At 46.5% G+C, this 19,643-nt stretch overlaps 1 protein-coding gene and 1 long non-coding RNA gene across 2 annotated transcripts; both read left to right on the forward strand.

Annotated features, from left to right (window-relative positions):
* Positions 1 to 4,969: 4,969 nt before the first annotated feature.
* On the forward strand, positions 4,970 to 5,617 carry LOC141098298 (uncharacterized). The gene is made up of 2 exons (XR_012234203.1): positions 4,970 to 5,291; positions 5,366 to 5,617. It is a non-coding gene; the product is annotated as an uncharacterized lncRNA (long non-coding RNA).
* A 2,919-nt stretch (positions 5,618 to 8,536) lies between these two features.
* Positions 8,537 to 10,724, forward strand: LOC141098299 (uncharacterized). Its single transcript, XM_073585951.1, has 2 exons — positions 8,537 to 9,100; positions 9,713 to 10,724. The coding sequence occupies exons 1-2, from the start codon at positions 8,621 to 8,623 to the stop codon at positions 10,268 to 10,270; spliced, it is 1,038 nt and encodes a 345-aa protein (XP_073442052.1). The 5' UTR covers positions 8,537 to 8,620; the 3' UTR covers positions 10,271 to 10,724.
* Positions 10,725 to 19,643: the final 8,919 nt, after the last annotated feature.

The raw sequence follows: 19,643 nt of genomic DNA on the forward strand, positions 1-19,643 counted from the left end.
GTGGACCAAAGCAAGCCATTTTTCTGTCACTCTATGTGTCATCAGGGGAAGGTGGGACAAAATCCTTGGAAACCCATGCATGGTTCATTTTAATGAAGGTTAGATCATCCACATTTTGGGTTGACAGACGGGTCCTTTTTTCTGTCAGGATTGATCCAGCTGCACTGAAGACTCTTTCCGATAGCACACTTGCAGCTGGGCAAGCGAGCTCCTGTAAGGCATATTGGGCCAATTCAGGCCAGGTGTCCAGTTTAGCGGCCCAATAGTCAAAGGGGAATGACCTGTGTGGGAGAACATCGATATGGGAGGAAAAGTAGTTTGTAACCATAGTTGACAACTGCTGTCTCCTGTCACTTTCCATCGATGCAGTATTACCAGTTGTGTGAGCGGTATTTGAAAAATCAGTCCACAACATTGTCATGAAACCCGTGTCTCCAACGCCACTTCTGCTGTGTGCACCACGAACACCTCTGCCAAGCTGCCCCCGGCCCGTACGGCTCGTGTGAGAACCATCACCGCTGCTGTGTGCTGGGAATGCCTCAAGCAACCGATTTACCAGAGTTGCTTGTTTATTAGCCAATATTAGGTCAAGGTTCTCCTGTGGCATGATGTTTTGTAATTTGCCTTTATAGCGTGGATCCAGGATGCTGGCCAACCAGTAGTCGTCATCGTTCATCATTTTGGCAATGCGGGGGTCCCTTTTTAGGATCTGCAAGGCATAATCTGACATGTGGGCCAATGTTCCCGGTGTCAATGATGCACTGCGAGTGCTGGGTGTAGGAGCACTTTCTGGCAAATCCACATCCCTCCAGTCACGCACAAACCCTGTACCAGACCTTGCCACGCCAACATTTTCACTTGCCCCACGAGATGCATCCTCCTCCCCTAAGTAATCATCCCCATCATCATCCTCCTCCTCCTCTTCTTCCTCCACCTCATCCAGGAGAGGTCCCTGAGCAGACAATGGCTGAATGTCATCAAGGATTCCCTCCTCCTCTTCCTCCTCATCAACATTGGCTGCAGACGCCTGCTCCTTAAGGTGCGTCAAAGTTTGCATGAGCAGACGCATAAGTGGGATGCTCATGCTTAGGATGGCGTCGTCTGCGCTTACCAGCCGTGTGCATTCCTCAAAACACTGAAGGACTTTACAGAGGTCTTTCAGCTTCGACCACTGCACACCTGTCAACTCCATGTCTGCTCTCAAAGTGCCTGGCCGTGTATCCTCCCACAAATGCATTATGGCCTGCCTCTGCTCGCACAGCCGCTCCACCATGTGCAGGGTGGAGTTCCACCTTGTTGCAATGTCGATAATGAGGCGGTGGTTGGGAAGGTGGAGCAATCGCTGCAGCTTCTGCATACGAACGGAGTGTACAGGCGACCGGCGGATGTGCGCGCACAGTCTTCGCACCTTATGGAGCAGGGCTGTTAACTCCGGATAATTTTTGAGGAAGCACTGCACCACCAGTTTCAAGGTGTGAGCCAAGCAAGGTATGTGGCTGAGTTTTGAAAGGGCTATGGCTGCCACAAAATTACGGCCGTTATCACTAACTACCTTGCCTGCCTCAAGATGTACACTGACCAGCCATGACTCAGTTTGTCGCTTCAAGTACTCGGCCAGCACCTCGGCGGTGTGTCTGTTGCCCAAACACATCATCTGCAACACAGCCTGCTGACGCTTTCCACTAGCTGCTCGATAGGGGGACACATCGTGTGCAACAGTGGCAGCTGCAGATGGAGTGCTCATACGACTGCGCTCTGTGAACGAGCTTTCGCTTCTGGAGGAGGAGGAGGAGGAGGGTCGAACGCCTACAGCCAACTGTTTCCTATACCGTGGGCTAGGCAGCACTGTCCCACCACCGCAGTCCCCTGTGGACCCTGCATCCACCACATTAACCCAGTGCGCAGTGATGGACACGGAACGGCCCTGGCCATGCCGACTGGACCATGCATCAGTTGTGAGGTGCACCTTTCCGCTCACTGACTGCTTGAGTGCATGGACAATGCGGTCTTTCACATGATGGTGGAGGGCTGGGATGGCTTTGCGAGAGAAGAAGTGGCGACTGGGTAGGTCATAGCGTGGTACTGCATAGGCCATGAGTTCGCGGAAAGCTGTGCTTTCCACCAACCGAAAGGGCATCATCTCAAACGAGATTAGTTTGGCAATGTGGGCGTTCAAACCCAGTGTACGCGGATGAGAGACTGAGTACTTTCTTGACCTACTCATAGTGTCTGGGAGGGTGAGCTGGACTTGAGAGCTGCATATGGTGGAAGTAGCGGTGGACAGGGCGGACTGAGAGAGGGTTGATGATGGTGATGGAGTTGGTGTTCTTTCTGATGGCCTAGAATCAGTCTTTCGTTGATATAACAGTGGGATTCCCTGACTGCTGTGGTCTTGCAACGACACCTCAACATTTGCTGCTGTGCTAACCGGTGGGCTTACAGTGGGGGAAACAATGTAGCGTTGCTGACTACCTTCGTTGTGATCAGTTGCACATGTGGCACTTGAGGTTTGGTGTTGTGTCCACGCTTGCAAGTGCATGCTGGTTAAATGTCTAAGCATGCAACTGGAATTCAAATTTTTCAGATTTTTCCCTCGGCTAAAGGTCTTTGCGCACTTCTTACAGATAACCTTGGCCTGATCATGAGGATTTTGTTCAAAAAAGTGCCACACTGCACTCTTCCTACTTTGGCAGACATTTTGCGGCCTAGCACGCTGTGATCTTTTGACCCTCTGGACAAGCTGTCCAGCAACTCTTTTGATGTTTGGAACCTGTCTTTGGAGTGCTCCGGGCCTGCCAGATAACAGCTGTTGCGATGTCGATGTCTGCTGTGGATGCTCCTCATCTGAGCTATTGGAAGCAGCACCCTCTTCCCCCAATGGATGCCAATCTGGGTCAACAACTGGGTCATCCATCACCTCCTCTTCTATGTCATGTGCACCTTCCTCTGTGTCACCGTGTATGGTGGTATAGTGTGCGGGAAGGGGCACCTGAGTCTCATCAGGGTCAGAATCTGGCTCTGTACACTGCGAGGACAATGTAGTGCTCTGAGTGAATGTACCAGCAGAATCATCCATCAGCGGCTGTGCATCAGTGCACTCCATGTCAGATTCATCTTGGCCTGGGTAATTCACCATTTGACTTGATAATCCAGGCATGGTATGTGAAAACAGCTCCATGGAGTAATCAGTAGTATGGCCTGCGTCATCCTTCAATCTTGGTTGGGGTGAAGGACACAAGGAAAGGTGTGGTTCATGAAAATGAGCCTCCAATGACGACTCAGTGCTTTTACTTTTTACAACTGAAGAAGAGGAGGCGATAGAGCTGGAGGCTGAGTCAGCAATGTAAGACAAAACTTTTTCCTGATGCTCTGGCTTTAAAAGCGGTTTGCCAAATCCTAGAAAACTAAGAGTTCGAGGCCTTATGTAGCCAGACGATGACGCAGGCTCAACACCTCCTGCATTCGGTCCTATTTTGCTCTTGCCACTACCATCAGATCCACCACCAACACCATCATTACCAGCTGCCATCCCCCGCCCAATTCCACGGCCTCTTGCACCAGCCTTCCTCATTTTTGGCAGAAATGTAGACAAAATCCAACAAACTATATAGTAATGTAAAACAAGGTACAAGGTGTCTATAGGACAGGGGAGATTTTGAATTTCTGCAGACACTTGTGGACACTGGACACTTTTGGATTGTGTGAGGCCCACTGATATCTGAGCGCTATGTGACAGGCTCGATGGCACAGCTGTGACCAAAGTGACTAGAGGATAAGGGAGATTTTGAATCTCTGCACACACTTTTGGACACTGGACACTTTTGGATTGTGTGAGGCCCAATGAATATCTGAGCGCTATGTGACAGGCTCGATGGCACAGCTGTGACCAAAGTGACTAGAGGATAAGGGAGATTTTGAATCTCTGCACACACTTTTGGACACTGGACACTTTTGGATTGTGTGAGGCCCAATGAATATCTGAGCGCTATGTGACAGGCTCGATGGCACAGCTGTGACCAAAGTGACTAGAGGATAAGGGAGATTTTGAATCTCTGCACACACTTTTGGACACTGGACACTTTTGGATTGTGTGAGGCCCACTGATATCTGAGCGCTATGTGACAGGCTCGATGGCACAGCTGTGACCAAAGTGACTAGAGGATAAGGGAGATTTTGAATCTCTGCACACACTTTTGGACACTGGACACTTTTGGATTGTGTGAGGCCCAATGAATATCTGAGCGCTATGTGACAGGCTCGATGGCACAGCTGTGACCAAAGTGACTGGAGGATAAGGGAGATTTTGAATCTCTGCACACACTTTTGGACACTGGACACTTTTGGATTGTGTGAGGCCCAATGAATATCTGAGCGCTATGTGACAGGCTCGATGGCACAGCTGTGACCAAAGTGACTAGAGGATAAGGGAGATTTTGAATCTCTGCACACACTTTTGGACACTGGACACTTTTGGATTGTGTGAGGCCCAATGAATATCTGAGCGCTATGTGACAGGCTCGATGGCACAGCTGTGACCAAAGTGACTAGAGGATAAGGGAGATTTTGAATCTCTCCACACACTTTTGGACACTGGACACTTTTGGATTGTGTGAGGCCCACTGATATCTGAGCGCTATGTCACAGGCTCGATGGCACAGCTGTGACCAAAGTGACTAGAGGATAAGGGAGATTTTCAATCTCTGCACACACTTTTGGACACTGGACACTTTTGGATTGTGTGAGGCCCAATGAATATCTGAGCGCTATGTGACAGGCTTGATGGCACAGCTGTGACCAAATTGACTAGAGGATAAGGGAGATTTTGAATCTCTGCACACACTTTTGGACACTGGACACTTTTGGATTGTGTGAGGCCCAATGAATATCTGAGCGCTATGTGACAGGCTCGATGGCACAGCTGTGACCAAAGTGACTAGAGGGTAAGGGAGTGTAAGCATCGTTCCTATTCTGCTGTGTTCCGGACTTTGCCCTTACTGTTGCCCTTAAGCCTGGCTTCATTCGGCCATACTGGTTCCTGTGACATCACCGCCTGTTGGTCCCGCCCGCCGGGTTTAAATAGCTTTCCTGGACGTGACTACCTTGCTTGTATATCTCGTCCTGTACCTGATCTGCTAGCTGGGAGTTGCACGCTGTGCTACCTCCTTCCTTCCTGCTGAATCCACCTGGATTACCTGCTGCCTAACTGCCGCCGCCTGGACCTTCTGACGGTGTCTGCCTGAAGGCTCCTTCCAGCTCTGCCTCCACCGCTCACCGCTACTACAGCACTCACGGTATGCGCTGAGGATCTTGATTGCTGTGTGCGTTTCACCTGAGAGACCTATCCCTGCTACCTTTAATCATCCAGTATCAATTACCTAGTGACTTTCTCTGCCACTGCACTGTGCCCGAAGATTCCCCTCCCGCAAGGGAGAGGGCTAAGTGACTGTCCTTGCCTGCATCCTTAAGACTGTGTCTGCTTACATCTACATAGTGCTGGTGTACAACTTGCTATCTACTGGACTGAGTTCTGCTGCTGTTACCACTGCTGTCATTGTCTGGCTCCGCCAGCACCTGTGCTGTTCTGTGCTGCTTGTTTAATACAAACTACTTTCACGTATACCTGTGTCTGTGACTCTATCATCTAGCCACTGTCTTCATAGAAACCTACTATACATCATTACAGGATATACAAGCCACCAATATGGAGACCGCAGGTGTAGAGTCCCTGGAGAAACGTGTAAGCAAGCAGCTTGCTTTGATACGGCAGGATGTGGCAGGCATTAGGACCCAGCTGGACACGCTGGAGCAACGTATCGAACACAACGCCGGGGCAGCAGAGGCACAGTTGCAACTACTGGCAAATCGGATTACGGCGCTGGAACAGGCAGCTCCTCTTCAGGGTGATTGTGTTCTGGCGTTGGAGCAAGCGATTCCTATGCAGCTCGATCGGATTGCTGCTCTGGAACAGGCCCCAGCCGCGCAGGTAGCAGGTGCTGCCCGGGATACTACACCGACCTTCCCGAAGCTTCCACCCTTCCGGTTCGCTGGTGAGAGGGATAAATTCCGAGGATTTTTGAACCAGTGCCGGATCTTCTTTGCTGCTCATGCCCCACAGTTCACTACTGAACGCTCCAAAGTTCTGACTATAGTCATGCTGCTGTCTGGTAAGGCGCTCGCGTGGGCCAACCCTTTGATTGAGACCGACGACCCTCTGCTTAACTCTATGGACAATTTCATTGCCGCAATGACGCAGATGTTTGATGACCCGAACCGAGCTAATACTGCTGAGACGACGCTGCTGACCCTTCGGCAGGGGAAGCGTTCGGTGCTGGAGTATGCATTGGACTTCCGTAGATGGGCTTTAGACACCACCTGGAACGGGGCAGCCAAGCAGGCCATCTTCCGCAGGGGATTGTCTACGGCAGTTAAGGATGAACTGGCACGCGGGGACTCGCCCGTGCTTCTTGGGGACTTCATCAATCACTGCATCCGCATTGACAATCGACTCTCCGAGCGCAGACAGGAGCGCTGGTCTGATCTACGGTTTAATAACACTGTTCCGTTCTCTTCTCCCTCCAGAGATGTCACCAGCAGGAGGAATCCCGAGCCCGAACCGATGCAGGTGGATGCCGTACGTAGAAATCCTCCTGATGCCCGCAAGGAGCATCGCTTTAAGGAAAACCTGTGCTTCTACTGCGGGGGGACCGGTCACTTCATCTCCGAGTGTCCAGTCAGGAGACGTAAGACGGCTGCAGCTATCATTGATTGTAACTCCGAGGCAGGGGAGTCCTGCGTCCTAGATCTGAACAATTCAGGGGGCAGAGACAATCAGAGAGACCTGGACTTTGCCGATATGAATTCGCTGGCATCTCTTCCATTGAACGCAGTGGTGATCTCGATGACATCCGTCGTTTCCTCCTACTTCGCTATTAAGAAGAATTCCCACTATTACCTATCCTTGAGGATCTGCTTCCAGGGTCGGTGTGTCGAGAGCGCCGCCATGTTGGACTCCGGGGCCAGTGGGAACTTCATGGATTTCGCGTTTGCAAGGAAGCATGGAATCAGGGCAGTGAAGAGGGAGTCGTCAGTCTTGATGGAGACAGTAGACGGGTCGCCACTTACATCTGGACCGGTAACCATGGAGACTGAGTCGGTGAAGGTATGCATTGGAGAGGAACATGTGGAACATTTGTCCTTTCTACTAATATCTTCTCCTCACTTCCCTATTATCCTGGGGTTACCTTGGCTCCAGGTTCAGAATCCTCGCATCAACTGGGAGACCAGGGAAGTGCAGTTCCCTCCAAGTTCTAACAGCAACCCCGCTATTCCTAAGGTCGCTGCTATCCCCAAGGTAGTAGCTACGACTGAGGGACAATTACCACCGGAGTATCGGGATCTGGCAGAGGTATGTGACAAGAAGAGGGCAGATATGTTACCTCCCCACCGGCCTTATGATTGCCCGATAGAACTGGTATCTGGGGCGGAGATCCCATTCTGGCGTATTTACCCTTTGTCTGGTCCTGAATTAGAGGCCTTGAAGGACTTCATCGACGAGAATCTCGCCAAGGGCTTCATCCGACCGTCTACTTCTCCTGCGGGTGCACCAATCTTCTTCGTGAAGAAAAAGGACGGGGGTCTGCGTCCTTGCATGGACTACCGTGATTTAAACAAGGTAACGGTCATGAATCGGCACCCGCTACCCTTAATCTCTGAACTACTGGAGAGGGTGAAGCAGGCTAAGATATTCACCAAACTGGATCTTCGGGGAGCCTACAATCTCGTGAGAATTCGGTCTGGAGATGAGTGGAAGACGGCCTTCCGCTGCCGTTATGGACACTTCGAGTCACGGGTCATGCCGTTCGGACTACGAAATGCTCCTGCAACCTTTCAGCATTTTGTTAATGACATTTTCCGAGATGTGCTTGATGTATTTATGGTTGTGTATCTCGATGACATTTTAATCTTTTCCAGTGATCTCGAGGAACATCGGCTCCATGTGAGGACAGTGCTGCAACGCCTGCTGCATAACCATCTTTACATCAAATTGGAGAAATGCGAGTTCCACAGGGCAACAGTGCAGTTCCTCGGTTATGTCATCTCTCCACAGGGTCTCCAGATGGACGATCAAAAGACCAGAGCGATCCAGGAGTGGCCAGCACCAGGATCGGTGAAGGAAGTTCAGAGGTTTGTGGGATTCGCCAACTTCTATAGGCGCTTCATCCGTAACTTCTCTGAGATTGTGGCACCCATCACCCAACTGACTAAGAAGGGGGTACCGTTCCGGTGGACTCCGCAAGCCCAGGAGGCGTTCACACGGCTGAAGGACAAATTTGTGTCGGCTCCCATCTTAAGACATCCAGACCCAGACCTGAGCTTTACTCTTGAGGTGGACGCATCGGATGTCGCCATCGGCGCAGTGTTGTCACAGAGAGGAGGTGAGAAGGCAGTTCTTCATCCTTGTGCCTTTCTTTCTCAGAAGCTATCCCCGGCGCAGAAGAACTATGACGTAGGGAACAAGGAGTTAGTGGCGATTGTGACGGCGTTCAAGGAGTGGAGACACTTGCTGCTGGGGTCCTCAACTCCGATTACAGTTCTTACCGACCACCGAAACTTGGAATTCATGCAGTCCGTAAGATGTTTGAACCCACGTCAGGCACGTTGGAGCTTGTTTCTAAACCAATTCAACTTCATCATCTCCTACAGGTCGGGGGCACGGAATGGTAAGGCAGATGCGCTATCTAGGATTGCTGCTCCTGAGGAAGTGATTGAGTCGTCTCCTAGTACTGTTGTGTCTCCCGCTCATTTCATCTCTGCAATCCATCATCAGGATCTTCTGTCTGAGATCAAAGCAGCATACGCAGCAGATCCGTTGCTAAAGCAACCTACCCCCGAAGTAAGCCTAAATTTCAGTGGAGGAGTGTGGTTACAGGAGAATCGGCTGTATGTACCAGAGGTGACAAGACTTGAAGTCCTCCGACTGATCCATGATTCTAAGATTGGGGGACATCGTGGAATAACGAAGACCCAAGAGTTCCTGGCTCGGTACTTCTGGTGGCCTTCGTACCGGAAGGACGTGGAGGGATACGTGTCATCCTGCGAGGTATGTGCTCGGTTCAAGACGCCTCGTGCGTCGCCTTCCAGGTTGTTACAACCCTTGCCTATACCATCTCGTCTCTGGAGATCCATCTCAATGGACTTTATTGTTGAACTACCGGTCTCCAAGGGTAAGAACACCATTCTAGTGGTCGTGGACCGCCTCACTAAGGCAGCACACTTTATCCCTTGCGCTGGATTACCCACAGCAAAACAGACTGCAGACTTGTTGATTCAAGAGGTGGTCCGTCTGCACGGAGTCCCGGATGAGGTGATCTCGGATCGTGGGGTGCAGTTCACGTCTAGGTTCTGGAGGTGTTTCTGCGCGGCTCTGGATATTAGAGTAAGTCTGTCTTCGGCTTACCATCCACAGACCAATGGACAGACGGAACGTACGAATCAGACCCTGGAGCAGTACCTCCGTTGCTACTTACGTCATCTGCAGGACGATTGGGTAGATCTGCTTCCCCTGGCAGAGTTCACATATAACAACTCGCAGCACTCCTCGACTAAGCAGTCACCGTTCTTTGCTAATCAGGGTTACCACCCAAGCATCTTGCCGCAGTTCCCCAAGGAGGCTGCAGTGCCTGCTGTGTCTGACCATCTTTCTTTCTTACAGCAGAATTTGGAAGCTCTGAAGACCACCTTGACGACAGCGCAGGAGAGGTATAAGAGAGCAGCAGATCGTACCAGGAGGCCGGCTCCGGTGTATAGGGTGGGAGATACGGTCTGGTTGTCTACCAAGAATCTGAGGGTGAGGGCACCGACTGTCAAGCTTGGGCAGAAGTTTGTAGGGCCATACAAGATCGTGGCTCTAGTGAATTCGGTAGCGGTGCGTCTGAAATTACCCCCTGCCTGGAAGGTTCACCCGGTGTTCCATGTTTCCCTACTAAAGCCAGTTGTACCAAATTCCTTCCCAGGGCGTACTTCCTCTCCTCCAGCTCCAGTGCTCGTTGATGGACATGAACAATATGTCGTGGAGAAGATTCTGGATTCATGGATCTTCAGAAGGAAGCTGCAATACCTGGTCAAGTGGCAAGGATACTCTGTCGAGGAGAATTCCTGGGAACCGGTGGAGAATATCTGTGCTCCGCGGCTGCTGGAGCAGTTTCATCTAAGGTACCCGGACAAGCCTGGTCGAAGATTGTCCGGAGGACATTCTTTAAGGGGGGAATAATGTAAGCATCGTTCCTATTCTGCTGTGTTCCGGACTTTGCCCTTACTGTTGCCCTTAAGCCTGGCTTCATTCGGCCATACTGGTTCCTGTGACATCACCGCCTGTTGGTCCCGCCCGCCGGGTTTAAATAGCTTTCCAGGACGTGACTACCTTGCTTGTATATCTCGTCCTGTACCTGATCTGCTAGCTGGGAGTTGCACGCTGTGCTACCTCCTTCCTTCCTGCTGAATCCACCTGGATTACCTGCTGCCTAACTGCCGCCGCCTGGACCTTCTGACGGTGTCTGCCTGAAGGCTCCTTCCAGCTCTGCCTCCACCGCTCACCGCTACTACAGCACTCACGGTATGCGCTGAGGATCTTGATTGCTGTGTGCGTTTCACCTGAGAGACCTATCCCTGCTACCTTTAATCATCCAGTATCAATTACCTAGTGACTTTCTCTGCCACTGCACTGTGCCCGAAGATTCCCCCCCGCAAGGAAGAGGGCTAAGTGAATGTCCTTGCCTGCATCCTTAAGACTGTGTCTGCTTACATCTACATAGTGCTGGTGTACAACTTGCTATCTACTGGACTGAGTTCTGCTGCTGTTACCACTGCTGTCATTGTCTGGCTCCGCCAGCACCTGTGCTGTTCTGTGCTGCTTGTTTAATACAAACTACTTTCACGTATACCTGTGTCTGTGACTCTATCATCTAGCCACTGTCTTCATAGAAACCTACTATACATCATTACAGGGAGATTTTGAATCTCTGCACACACTTTTGGACACTGGACACTTTTGGATTGTGTGAGGCCCACTGATATCTGAGCGCTATGTGACAGGCTCGATGGCACAGCTGTGACCAAAGTGACTAGAGGATAAGGGAGATTTTGAATCTCTGCACACACTTTTGGACACTGGACACTTTTGGATTGTGTGAGGCCCAATGAATATCTGAGCGCTATGTGACAGGCTCGATGGCACAGCTGTGACCAAAGTGACTAGAGGATAAGGGAGATTTTGAATCTCTGCACACACTTTTGGACACTGGACACTTATGGATTGTGTGAGGCCCACTGATATCTGAGCGCTATGTGACAGGCTCGATGGCACAGCTGTGACCAAAGTGACTAGAGGATAAGGGAGATTTTGAATCTCTGCACACACTTTTGGACACTGGACACTTTTGGATTGTGTGAGGCCCAATGAATATCTGAGCGCTATGTGACAGGCTCGATGGCACAGCTGTGACCAAAGTGACTAGAGGACAAGGGAGATTTTGAATCTCTGCACACACTTTTGGACACTGGACACTTTTGGATTGTGTGAGGCCCAATGAATATCTGAGCGCTATGTGACAGGCTCGATGGCACAGCTGTGACAAAAGTGACTAGAGGATAAGGGAGATTGGATTGCTTTTAAAAAAGCAGTTTGCGGAGCAGTGGGTAAACAGCAATGCCAGCCTGTCAGGAAGCCTTAAAAGGCAGCCCAACAACCAAAACCACTGATACACCACAATATAGCCTCCCCTTGCACTGCACACACAGTGACTGGTGTGTTGTGCAGGCCAAATTGCTAGCAGCAGAAGCAGTTTTTTTTTCTTCTCAGCAGGACAAAAAAAAAAATTGGAATTGCTTTTAAAAAAGCAGTTTGCGGAGCAGTGGGTAAACAGCAATGCAGGAATGTCAGGAAGCCTTAGAAGGCAGCCCAACAACCAACACCACTGATACACCACTATATAGCCTCCCCTTGCACTGCACACACAGTGACTGGTGTTTTGTGCAGGCCAAATCGCTAGCAGCAGAAGCAGTTTTTTTGTCTTCTTCCCTGCCTAACGCTCTCCCTACAGAATCAGCAGCAACCTCTCCCTATACTGAGATCGGCATTAGTAAGATGGCGGTCGGCGTGCACGCCCTTTTATACCCCCTGTGACGCCCACCAAAGCAAGCCAATCACTTGCATGCCCTTCTGAAAGATGGTGGTGACCCCTGCCTATGTCATCACGTTGCCCACAGTGTCTGTGGATCCTGATTGGCTGAAAAAGAGAGCAAAACAAACTTTTGAAACGCGACTTTGGCGCGTAAGTCGCCGACCTCGTGGCCAACCTCATCCTAGGGTCGGGTTTCGTTTCATGAAACCCGACTTTGACAAAAGTCGGCGACTTTTGAAATTTTTCGACCCGTTTCGCTCAACTCTACTCCTCAATAAATTTGTAGATGAATATTTCCTTCCATTCACGAGTGTGACTGCAGCAGAATTTCAAGAATCATTCATCTCTAACATATATATTATAACTATACATATGTTATGAGTTTAGTTTTGGTGCTTTATTTATGTAAAATCAGGTGGTTTTCAAATACTGAATTTAGTTCTGGTGCTATATTTATGCTCTCTTGCTGTAGTTATGTTTATGTGATTGGTTTTAGTGCCTAAAACTTGATTCTGAAATGGTATCTGAACTCCAAACTTTTGTTTTTCGGTACTATAGAAAGATCTGAGATTTACTTAAGTGAACTATGTGTGCTACACAGCTCTCCTGCATTGACACAGTGCACACCCTAAAATAGGCTTGACATGCCCATGGTGCTGAATGTCTACAAATTGGTTCACAAGTAAATTAAATTTGCCATGTAGCCAGTGTGGGCATGTATGTATATTATGTAGTCATAGCAAACTAGTTTAAATACTAGCCTGGCACACATGTTTAGATAACCTTGTAGGACATTATTGTTACATACAATAATTTACATTTAATGTGTATTTGGAATATTGTAATGTTTTTACTTGGTTTTAGAACTAAGAATAACCTGATTTGATTCAGTACATCAAACTCACACATACTCTATACCTTTGGAGTCAAAGTAAGGAACCTGTTGTTAAAAATTTGAATTCCTCTCTGAAACTTCCAATGTCTCTGCCTCCCCTGCTAATCACAAATGCAAAAACGGGTGGACTCTGGCTACCAATGGCTGGCTACCTTGTCGGACAGGAAAAACTTGGAATCTGATGGGGTTGGTGGAGGTTACCTTAACAGCCATAGCAGACATCTCAGACACCCCCTAAAAAGGACACAACTACAATATAGGGGTTGCAATCGCACCCAAGCCTTGAAAAATTCTCTTTGGCCTATATAAAAAACAATGCTATTAAAGACTTGAAATGACTGGAGTTGGAGTTTTTTTGCATGGGGGCCCAGGAGCTTCAAGTTATGCCACTGACCACTAATATTAAATTTACGAGAGATCCTCACTATAAATCCAATGTTAACCTGTGTGATCGCACAATGTTGTATATTTTTGGCATACAACAGATTTTCTGCTTGTAAAATAAATTAAGACTGGTATTCTTATTTGTGCTATTACTGCCTACTTGAAGTTTGTTTTTGACTAATCAAATGGCTTATAGAATATGCAAATGATTTACAGATTTGATGTAACTGCAATCAGATGCCGACAATCTGTTTAGTTTCAAGTGTAAGTGTAATTCTGAATAACAGCTGAAAGTGGGACATATGATGAAAATCACAACGCATGTCACACAGCACAACTGCCATTTAGTAACAAGTTAACATTAGAAAATACATAATGATAATTTTAGCAGAGGATTATATATTACTTTGTGATGAGAACTTTTAAATCAATAATTTTGTCAAGTGTCAAAAAATCCATAGACTTCAGTGAATATAGTTTTTTTTTTTTTTACAATATTTTTTACAACCTGTCAAAGTAAGATGTAGGTAACAAAATCAGCAAAAAATGCAAGTGTAATAATACGGCCGGGGTGTAGACACATCACCACATCCCCTACTCACTGTGCTGGCAGCTGCTTCATCCCTGGTGCGTTCCACATTATTCCTGGGTTCAAAGGACTAGAGGCAGAGTCCAGGATATCTTCAAACAATAAAGATTTATTTTCCTCAGGACACAGCACATCCAATACACCATTAGCACACTTGACACGGTACCACATCTTCTTCAGCTTCCTCTAGTTTATTCCGCTAAACCAGAATGGACCACAAAGTAACAGTGGAACAAGGATCCCTGTGAAAACGGCACTTCAATCTATCTCCCTGGAACCGTCTTCAGTCCAGACTCAGAATTATCTACTAGGTCGTCCATCCCCTTTTGCTTATCCTGCCCATGCACTCGCTGGTGGTCCACTTGACTACTTCATCAGAACCCAGACTTTGGCTGACACTTCTGCATTGACTCTTCCACTGGCTTCTTTATCAAGTTGCTGAAGACACCATACTCAACTTCACACATTTGTGTGGCAGCTTCACAGATCAGGAACAGGACTGTCTGAGCCACACCAGGGGTCTACCCCCGACTGACTATAACCGGGAAAATCTCTCCAGTTCCCAGCTACCACTCCCATTATTAACCTCTAAAGTTTCCTACAACTAAAGTGTCCTACAACTGTGCTCTATTATGAGGTGTACTCAGAGCCCCCATTTAGTGTCCTTTTTACTAACTGCACTGTCCCTAACCTATACAGTGCTGTGCAGATTAATTGGGAAAAAACATTTTTTTTAAGTAAAATCGTAAGTTGGTTAACAGTCGTCAGTGATTCAAACCAGGTTTAACTGCTTTGAACAGGTGTGAGTGCCTGTTCAAAGCAGTTAAAACTGGTTTGAATCACTGACTGGTAACCAACTTACGATTTTACTTAAAAAATGCTTTGTCCCAATTAATTTGCACAGCACTGTACATTACAATATGGCAATAAACACGCATATACAGCTTACACATAATGCACAGATACATAAATACGAGAAATTCAAATATGTCAATCATGTACAAGCAAACAGTGGTACCAAATATTTACAGGGCTAGGCCCTGACCTTCTTACACAAGCATCTATACATGTACCAAATGCCATGTGAATGAAGCCGAAACAGTGTTCACAATGCTCTAACACCTGGGATATTAACACAAGAAATCAAAAAGGACATATTTTCAACTATGTTTAAAGCTAGAATCACCAGGGGAAGAGTCTTGAGGAGATCATTTGCATATTCCCAGTGCCTTCTGGGATAAGTGAAGAGTCTCCGCAAGCTCAACGATCACTGGGTTTTGGCCGTTGCAGCTGAAAAGAGGAAATCGGAAAACCGATTTTTGGCTCATCTTTCATCGTCTTTAAGAAATCTCAATATGGAAGAGGCCAGGAGCCATTTGGTGAGCTGCATTTCTTGCTACATGTTCACAGACTTACCAGTGGAAAAGCCAAACTTCACATGCCACAAATGTAAGCTTGTGTCCCTGTTGGAGGAAAAGTTGCAAAGTCTCGAAGAGAGGTTAGCTACGTTGAAGATCATTAAGGAAGGTGAAGAGTTCTTAGACAGAGCAGAATTATCTCTTCATGTTACAGAAAGAGAAGAAATTCGAAGTACACCTGAAGAAACAGAGGAATGGAGACATGTGACCCAGAGAAGCAGGAGGATCAGGAGGCAGTCAGCACCCATACTTCTCAGGAACCAGTACCAGGCTCTCACGCAGGAAAACGATGAAGAAATACATCAGGATAAGACTTTGCCCACAAACAGCAACCTTGTACGCCTTCAGAGTCCTCCTGGATGGAGAAAGAAAAATGTTGTGAAGAAGAAACGGAGAATGGTTGTCATGGGGGATTCCCTGTTGAGAGGAACAGAAGCCGCTATCTGCAGACCGGATATAACTTCAAGAGAAATGTGCTGTCTTCCAGGTGCAAAAATTAAAGATGTGTCTGACAGGATATCAGGACTCTTCAGACCTAAAGATGACTACCTATTCCTGCTACTACATGTGGGAACAAATGACAGTGCAAGAAACGACCTGGAAACCATCTGCAGAGACTTTGAAGACTTAGGCAAGAAAGTGAAAGAACTGGGAGCGCAGGTGGTCTTCTCTTCCATCCTCCCAGTGGATGGCCATGGAACTAGGAGGTGGAATAAGATTCTGCAGGTGAACAACTGGCTACGTCGATGGTGCCGTCAGCAACGATTTGGATTTCTGGATCACGGAGTGAATTACCTTTACGATGGACTACTTGCTAGAGATGGGGTGCACCTTACAAAGACTGGAAAACATGTATTTGGAAGTCGCCTTGCTACACTTGTAAGGAGAGCTTTAAACTAGAACAACATGGTAAGGGAAGCAAAAAAACAGAAAAAGCCATACACCTGACAAATGCTATTGAGAACTCTGCTATTAGAAGTGGAAAGGAAGAACAAAGACAAAAGAATCTAATTAATAAAAATATTGGAGAAAGAGAAACCAATGGAGAAAGAGAAACCAATCACAAACTAAAATGTTTCTATACTAATGCACAAAGCATGGGCAACAAACAAGGAGAATTGGAACTACTAACACAGGAAAAGAAATATGATGTCATTGGAATCACTGAAACTTGGTGGGACAATACACATGATTGGAATACAAGGTTAGAAGGATACAACTTATTGCAAGATACAGACTTGATAAACGAGGAGGAGGTGTCGCATTGTATGTTAGAAACGCGTATATCTGCACAGAGATTGAAGCTTCAGAGACTGGGAGTTCTGTGGAAACTGTTTGGGTAAGAATACAAGGACAGAACAATGGAAAGGACACCATTGAAGGCATTTACTACAGGCCACCTGTGCAAACTGAAGATATGGATGAACTCTTTATGCATCAAATGGCCAAGTTCTCCAAAAAATATGACATAGTGGTCATGGGAGATTTCAACTATCCAGACATTTGTTGGGAATCTCTCTCAGGCAAAACTAACAGGTCAAGGAAATTCTTATCCTCTCTTGCTGACAACTTTATCTTCCAAAAGGTAGGGGAGAAAACAAGGGGAACTGCTACCTTGGATCTAATCCTTATAAACAGGGAGGAAATGGTTGAGGAGGTAAAAGTGGCTGGGACCCTAGGAGGTAGCGACCATGCTATTTTAGAATTTTGGATAACTAGAGGAGGAAGACCTGTGAAGACTCAGACGTCAAGGTTAGATTTCAGAAAGGCAGATTTTAAGGGATTCAGAAAGAGAATTGGAGGGATCCAATGGCTGGATATCCTTAAAGACAAAAATGTCCAGGAAGGATGGGAAATCTTGAAAAATGAAATTCTCAAAGCACAATTGTTAACAATTCCGATAAGAGGGAAGAATAGGAAGCATTTAAGGAAGCCAGGATGGATGAACAAAGAACTTAAGCACATGCTAAAAAGGAAGAAAAAAATGTTTATAAAATGGAAAGAGGGAGGCATATCTAAAGAAGAATATAATGCTGTCTGCAGAACCTGCAGGGCACAAATCAGATTATCTAAAGCTGACAATGAATTGAGGCTTGCAAGAGATGTCAAAAGCAATAATAAAGGATTTTGGGGATATGTCAAAAGTAAAAGAAAAGTCAAAGATGCTATAGGATTTTTACAGGATGAAAATGATGAAATGGTAAGACAGGATGTTGAGAACGCCGAACTTTTAAATTCCTATTTTGCATCTGTTTTCTCTCAGAAAGGAAATGTAACATCAACTGTTCTTCACTGTCCTATTAAGGGAATAGAAGAATCCAGGATATCTATAAACAGAAAGATAGTGAGAAAACACTTAGCTAACCTAAATTAATTCAAGTCTCCAGGTCCAGATGAATTACACCCCAGAGTACTGAAGGAGATAGCAGAAGAAATTTTTGAACCCCTCTCCATAATCTTTGAAAATTCTTGGAGAACAGGAGAAGTCCCAGAAGACTGGAGAAGAGCAAATGTTGTTCCTATCTTCAAAAAGGGGAAGAAGGTGGACCCAGGCAATTATAGGCCGGTGAGTCTGACTTCTATACCAGGAAAGATCTTTGAACAAATTATTAAACAACATGTATGTCAGTACCTGGATAAGAATGAAGTGATTAAACAGTCAGCATGGGTTTGTAACTAATAAGTCATGTCAGACTAACTTAATTTCCTTCTATGACGGAATCACTGATAGGGTGGATCAAGGAAATGCTGTAGATATAGTATATCTTGACTTCAGCAAAGCATTTGACAAAGTATCTCATACAATCCTTATTGAAAAAATGACTAAGTATTGAATGGACAAGGCAACTGTTAGGTGGATTCATAACTGGCTTAGTGATCGGACCCAAAGAGTGGTCGTAAATGGCTGCACATTCAGTTGGAAGAATGTCTCAAGTGGGGTACCACAGGGCTCTGTCCTGGGCCCTGTATTGTTCAACATCTTTATCAACGATTTAGATGAAGGAATTGAGGGTAAACTGATTAAATTTGCTGATGACACAAAGCTAGGAGGGATAGCTAATACTAGAGAAGAGAGAGAGAGGATTCAAAAAGATATAAATAAACTGGAGAAGTGGGCAGCAACTAACAGAATGGTTTTTAACAGGGAAAAATGCAAAGTACTACATCTGGGCAATAAAAATGAAAAGAGCATATACAGAATGGGAGGAATAGGCCTAAGCAACAGCACATGTGAAAAAGACTTGGGTATACTAATAGATCACAGACTGAATATGAGTCAACAGTGTGATGCAGCAGCAAAAAAGGCAAATGCAATTCTAGGATGTATTAACAGAAGCATACAGTCTAGATCACGTGAAGTCATTATTTCCCTCTACTCCTCTTTGGTCAGACCTCATCTGGAATATTGTGTCCAGTTTTGGGCACCACATTTTAAAAAAGACATCAACAAACTGGAGCAAGTTCAGAAAAGGGCAACCAGAATGGTGACCGGTCTGCAAACTCTGTCTTATGAGGAAAGGTTGCAGGAATTGGGATTGTTTAGTTTGCAAAAGAGAAGACTGAGAGGAGACTTAATAGCTGTCTACAAATATCTAAAGGGCTGTCACATTGTAGAAGGATCAACTTTATTCTCATTTGCACAAGGAAAGACTAGAAGCAATGGGATGAAACTGAATGGGAGGAGACACAGATTAGATATTAGAAAAAACTTTTTGACAGAGTGATCAATGAGTGGAACAGGCTGCCACGAGAAGTGGTGAGTTCTCCTTCAATGGAAGTCTTCAAACAGAGGCTGGACAGACATCTGACTGGGATGATTTAGCGAATCCTGCTTTGAGCAGGGGGTTGGACCAGATGGCCCAGGAGGTCCCTTCCAACTCTACAATTCTATGATTCTATGCAGTTTTAGATCCATTTTTTTAGTCAAACAGAGAAGTAAATTCAAGAGAAGGGAATGTGTCCTTCTTAGTTCAAATTTGTACATCATACAACAGTAATTTACATAGAGCAATTTCAGACAAAAACCCTAATTTTTTTTCTTGTTATTCAGGACTTATTTTTAAACATTTTTAGCATGGCCAAAGTGACATACATATTTTTAGCTCTATTCAAAGAAGGCATTTTTCATTCTTAATTGCTAATTCGATCATTGGAGTTTTTTTTTACATAAATGCAGC

Source organism: Dendrobates tinctorius, unplaced genomic scaffold, assembly GCF_039654945.1.
Source record: "Dendrobates tinctorius isolate UK_male_01 unplaced genomic scaffold, ASM3965494v1 ptg000089l, whole genome shotgun sequence".
NCBI classification, from domain to species: Eukaryota; Metazoa; Chordata; class Amphibia; order Anura; family Dendrobatidae; genus Dendrobates; species Dendrobates tinctorius.

Excerpts from the sequence above, each read along its gene's own strand:
- LOC141098299 (XM_073585951.1), top strand. The coding sequence starts at position 8,621 with ATGCAGTCCGTAAGATGTTTGAACCCACGTCAGGCACGTTGGAGCTTG. Across the intron at positions 9,101-9,712 it reads GATACGTGTCATCCTGCGAG|CAGAATTTGGAAGCTCTGAA; the intron begins GTATGTGCTCGG and ends TCTTTCTTACAG.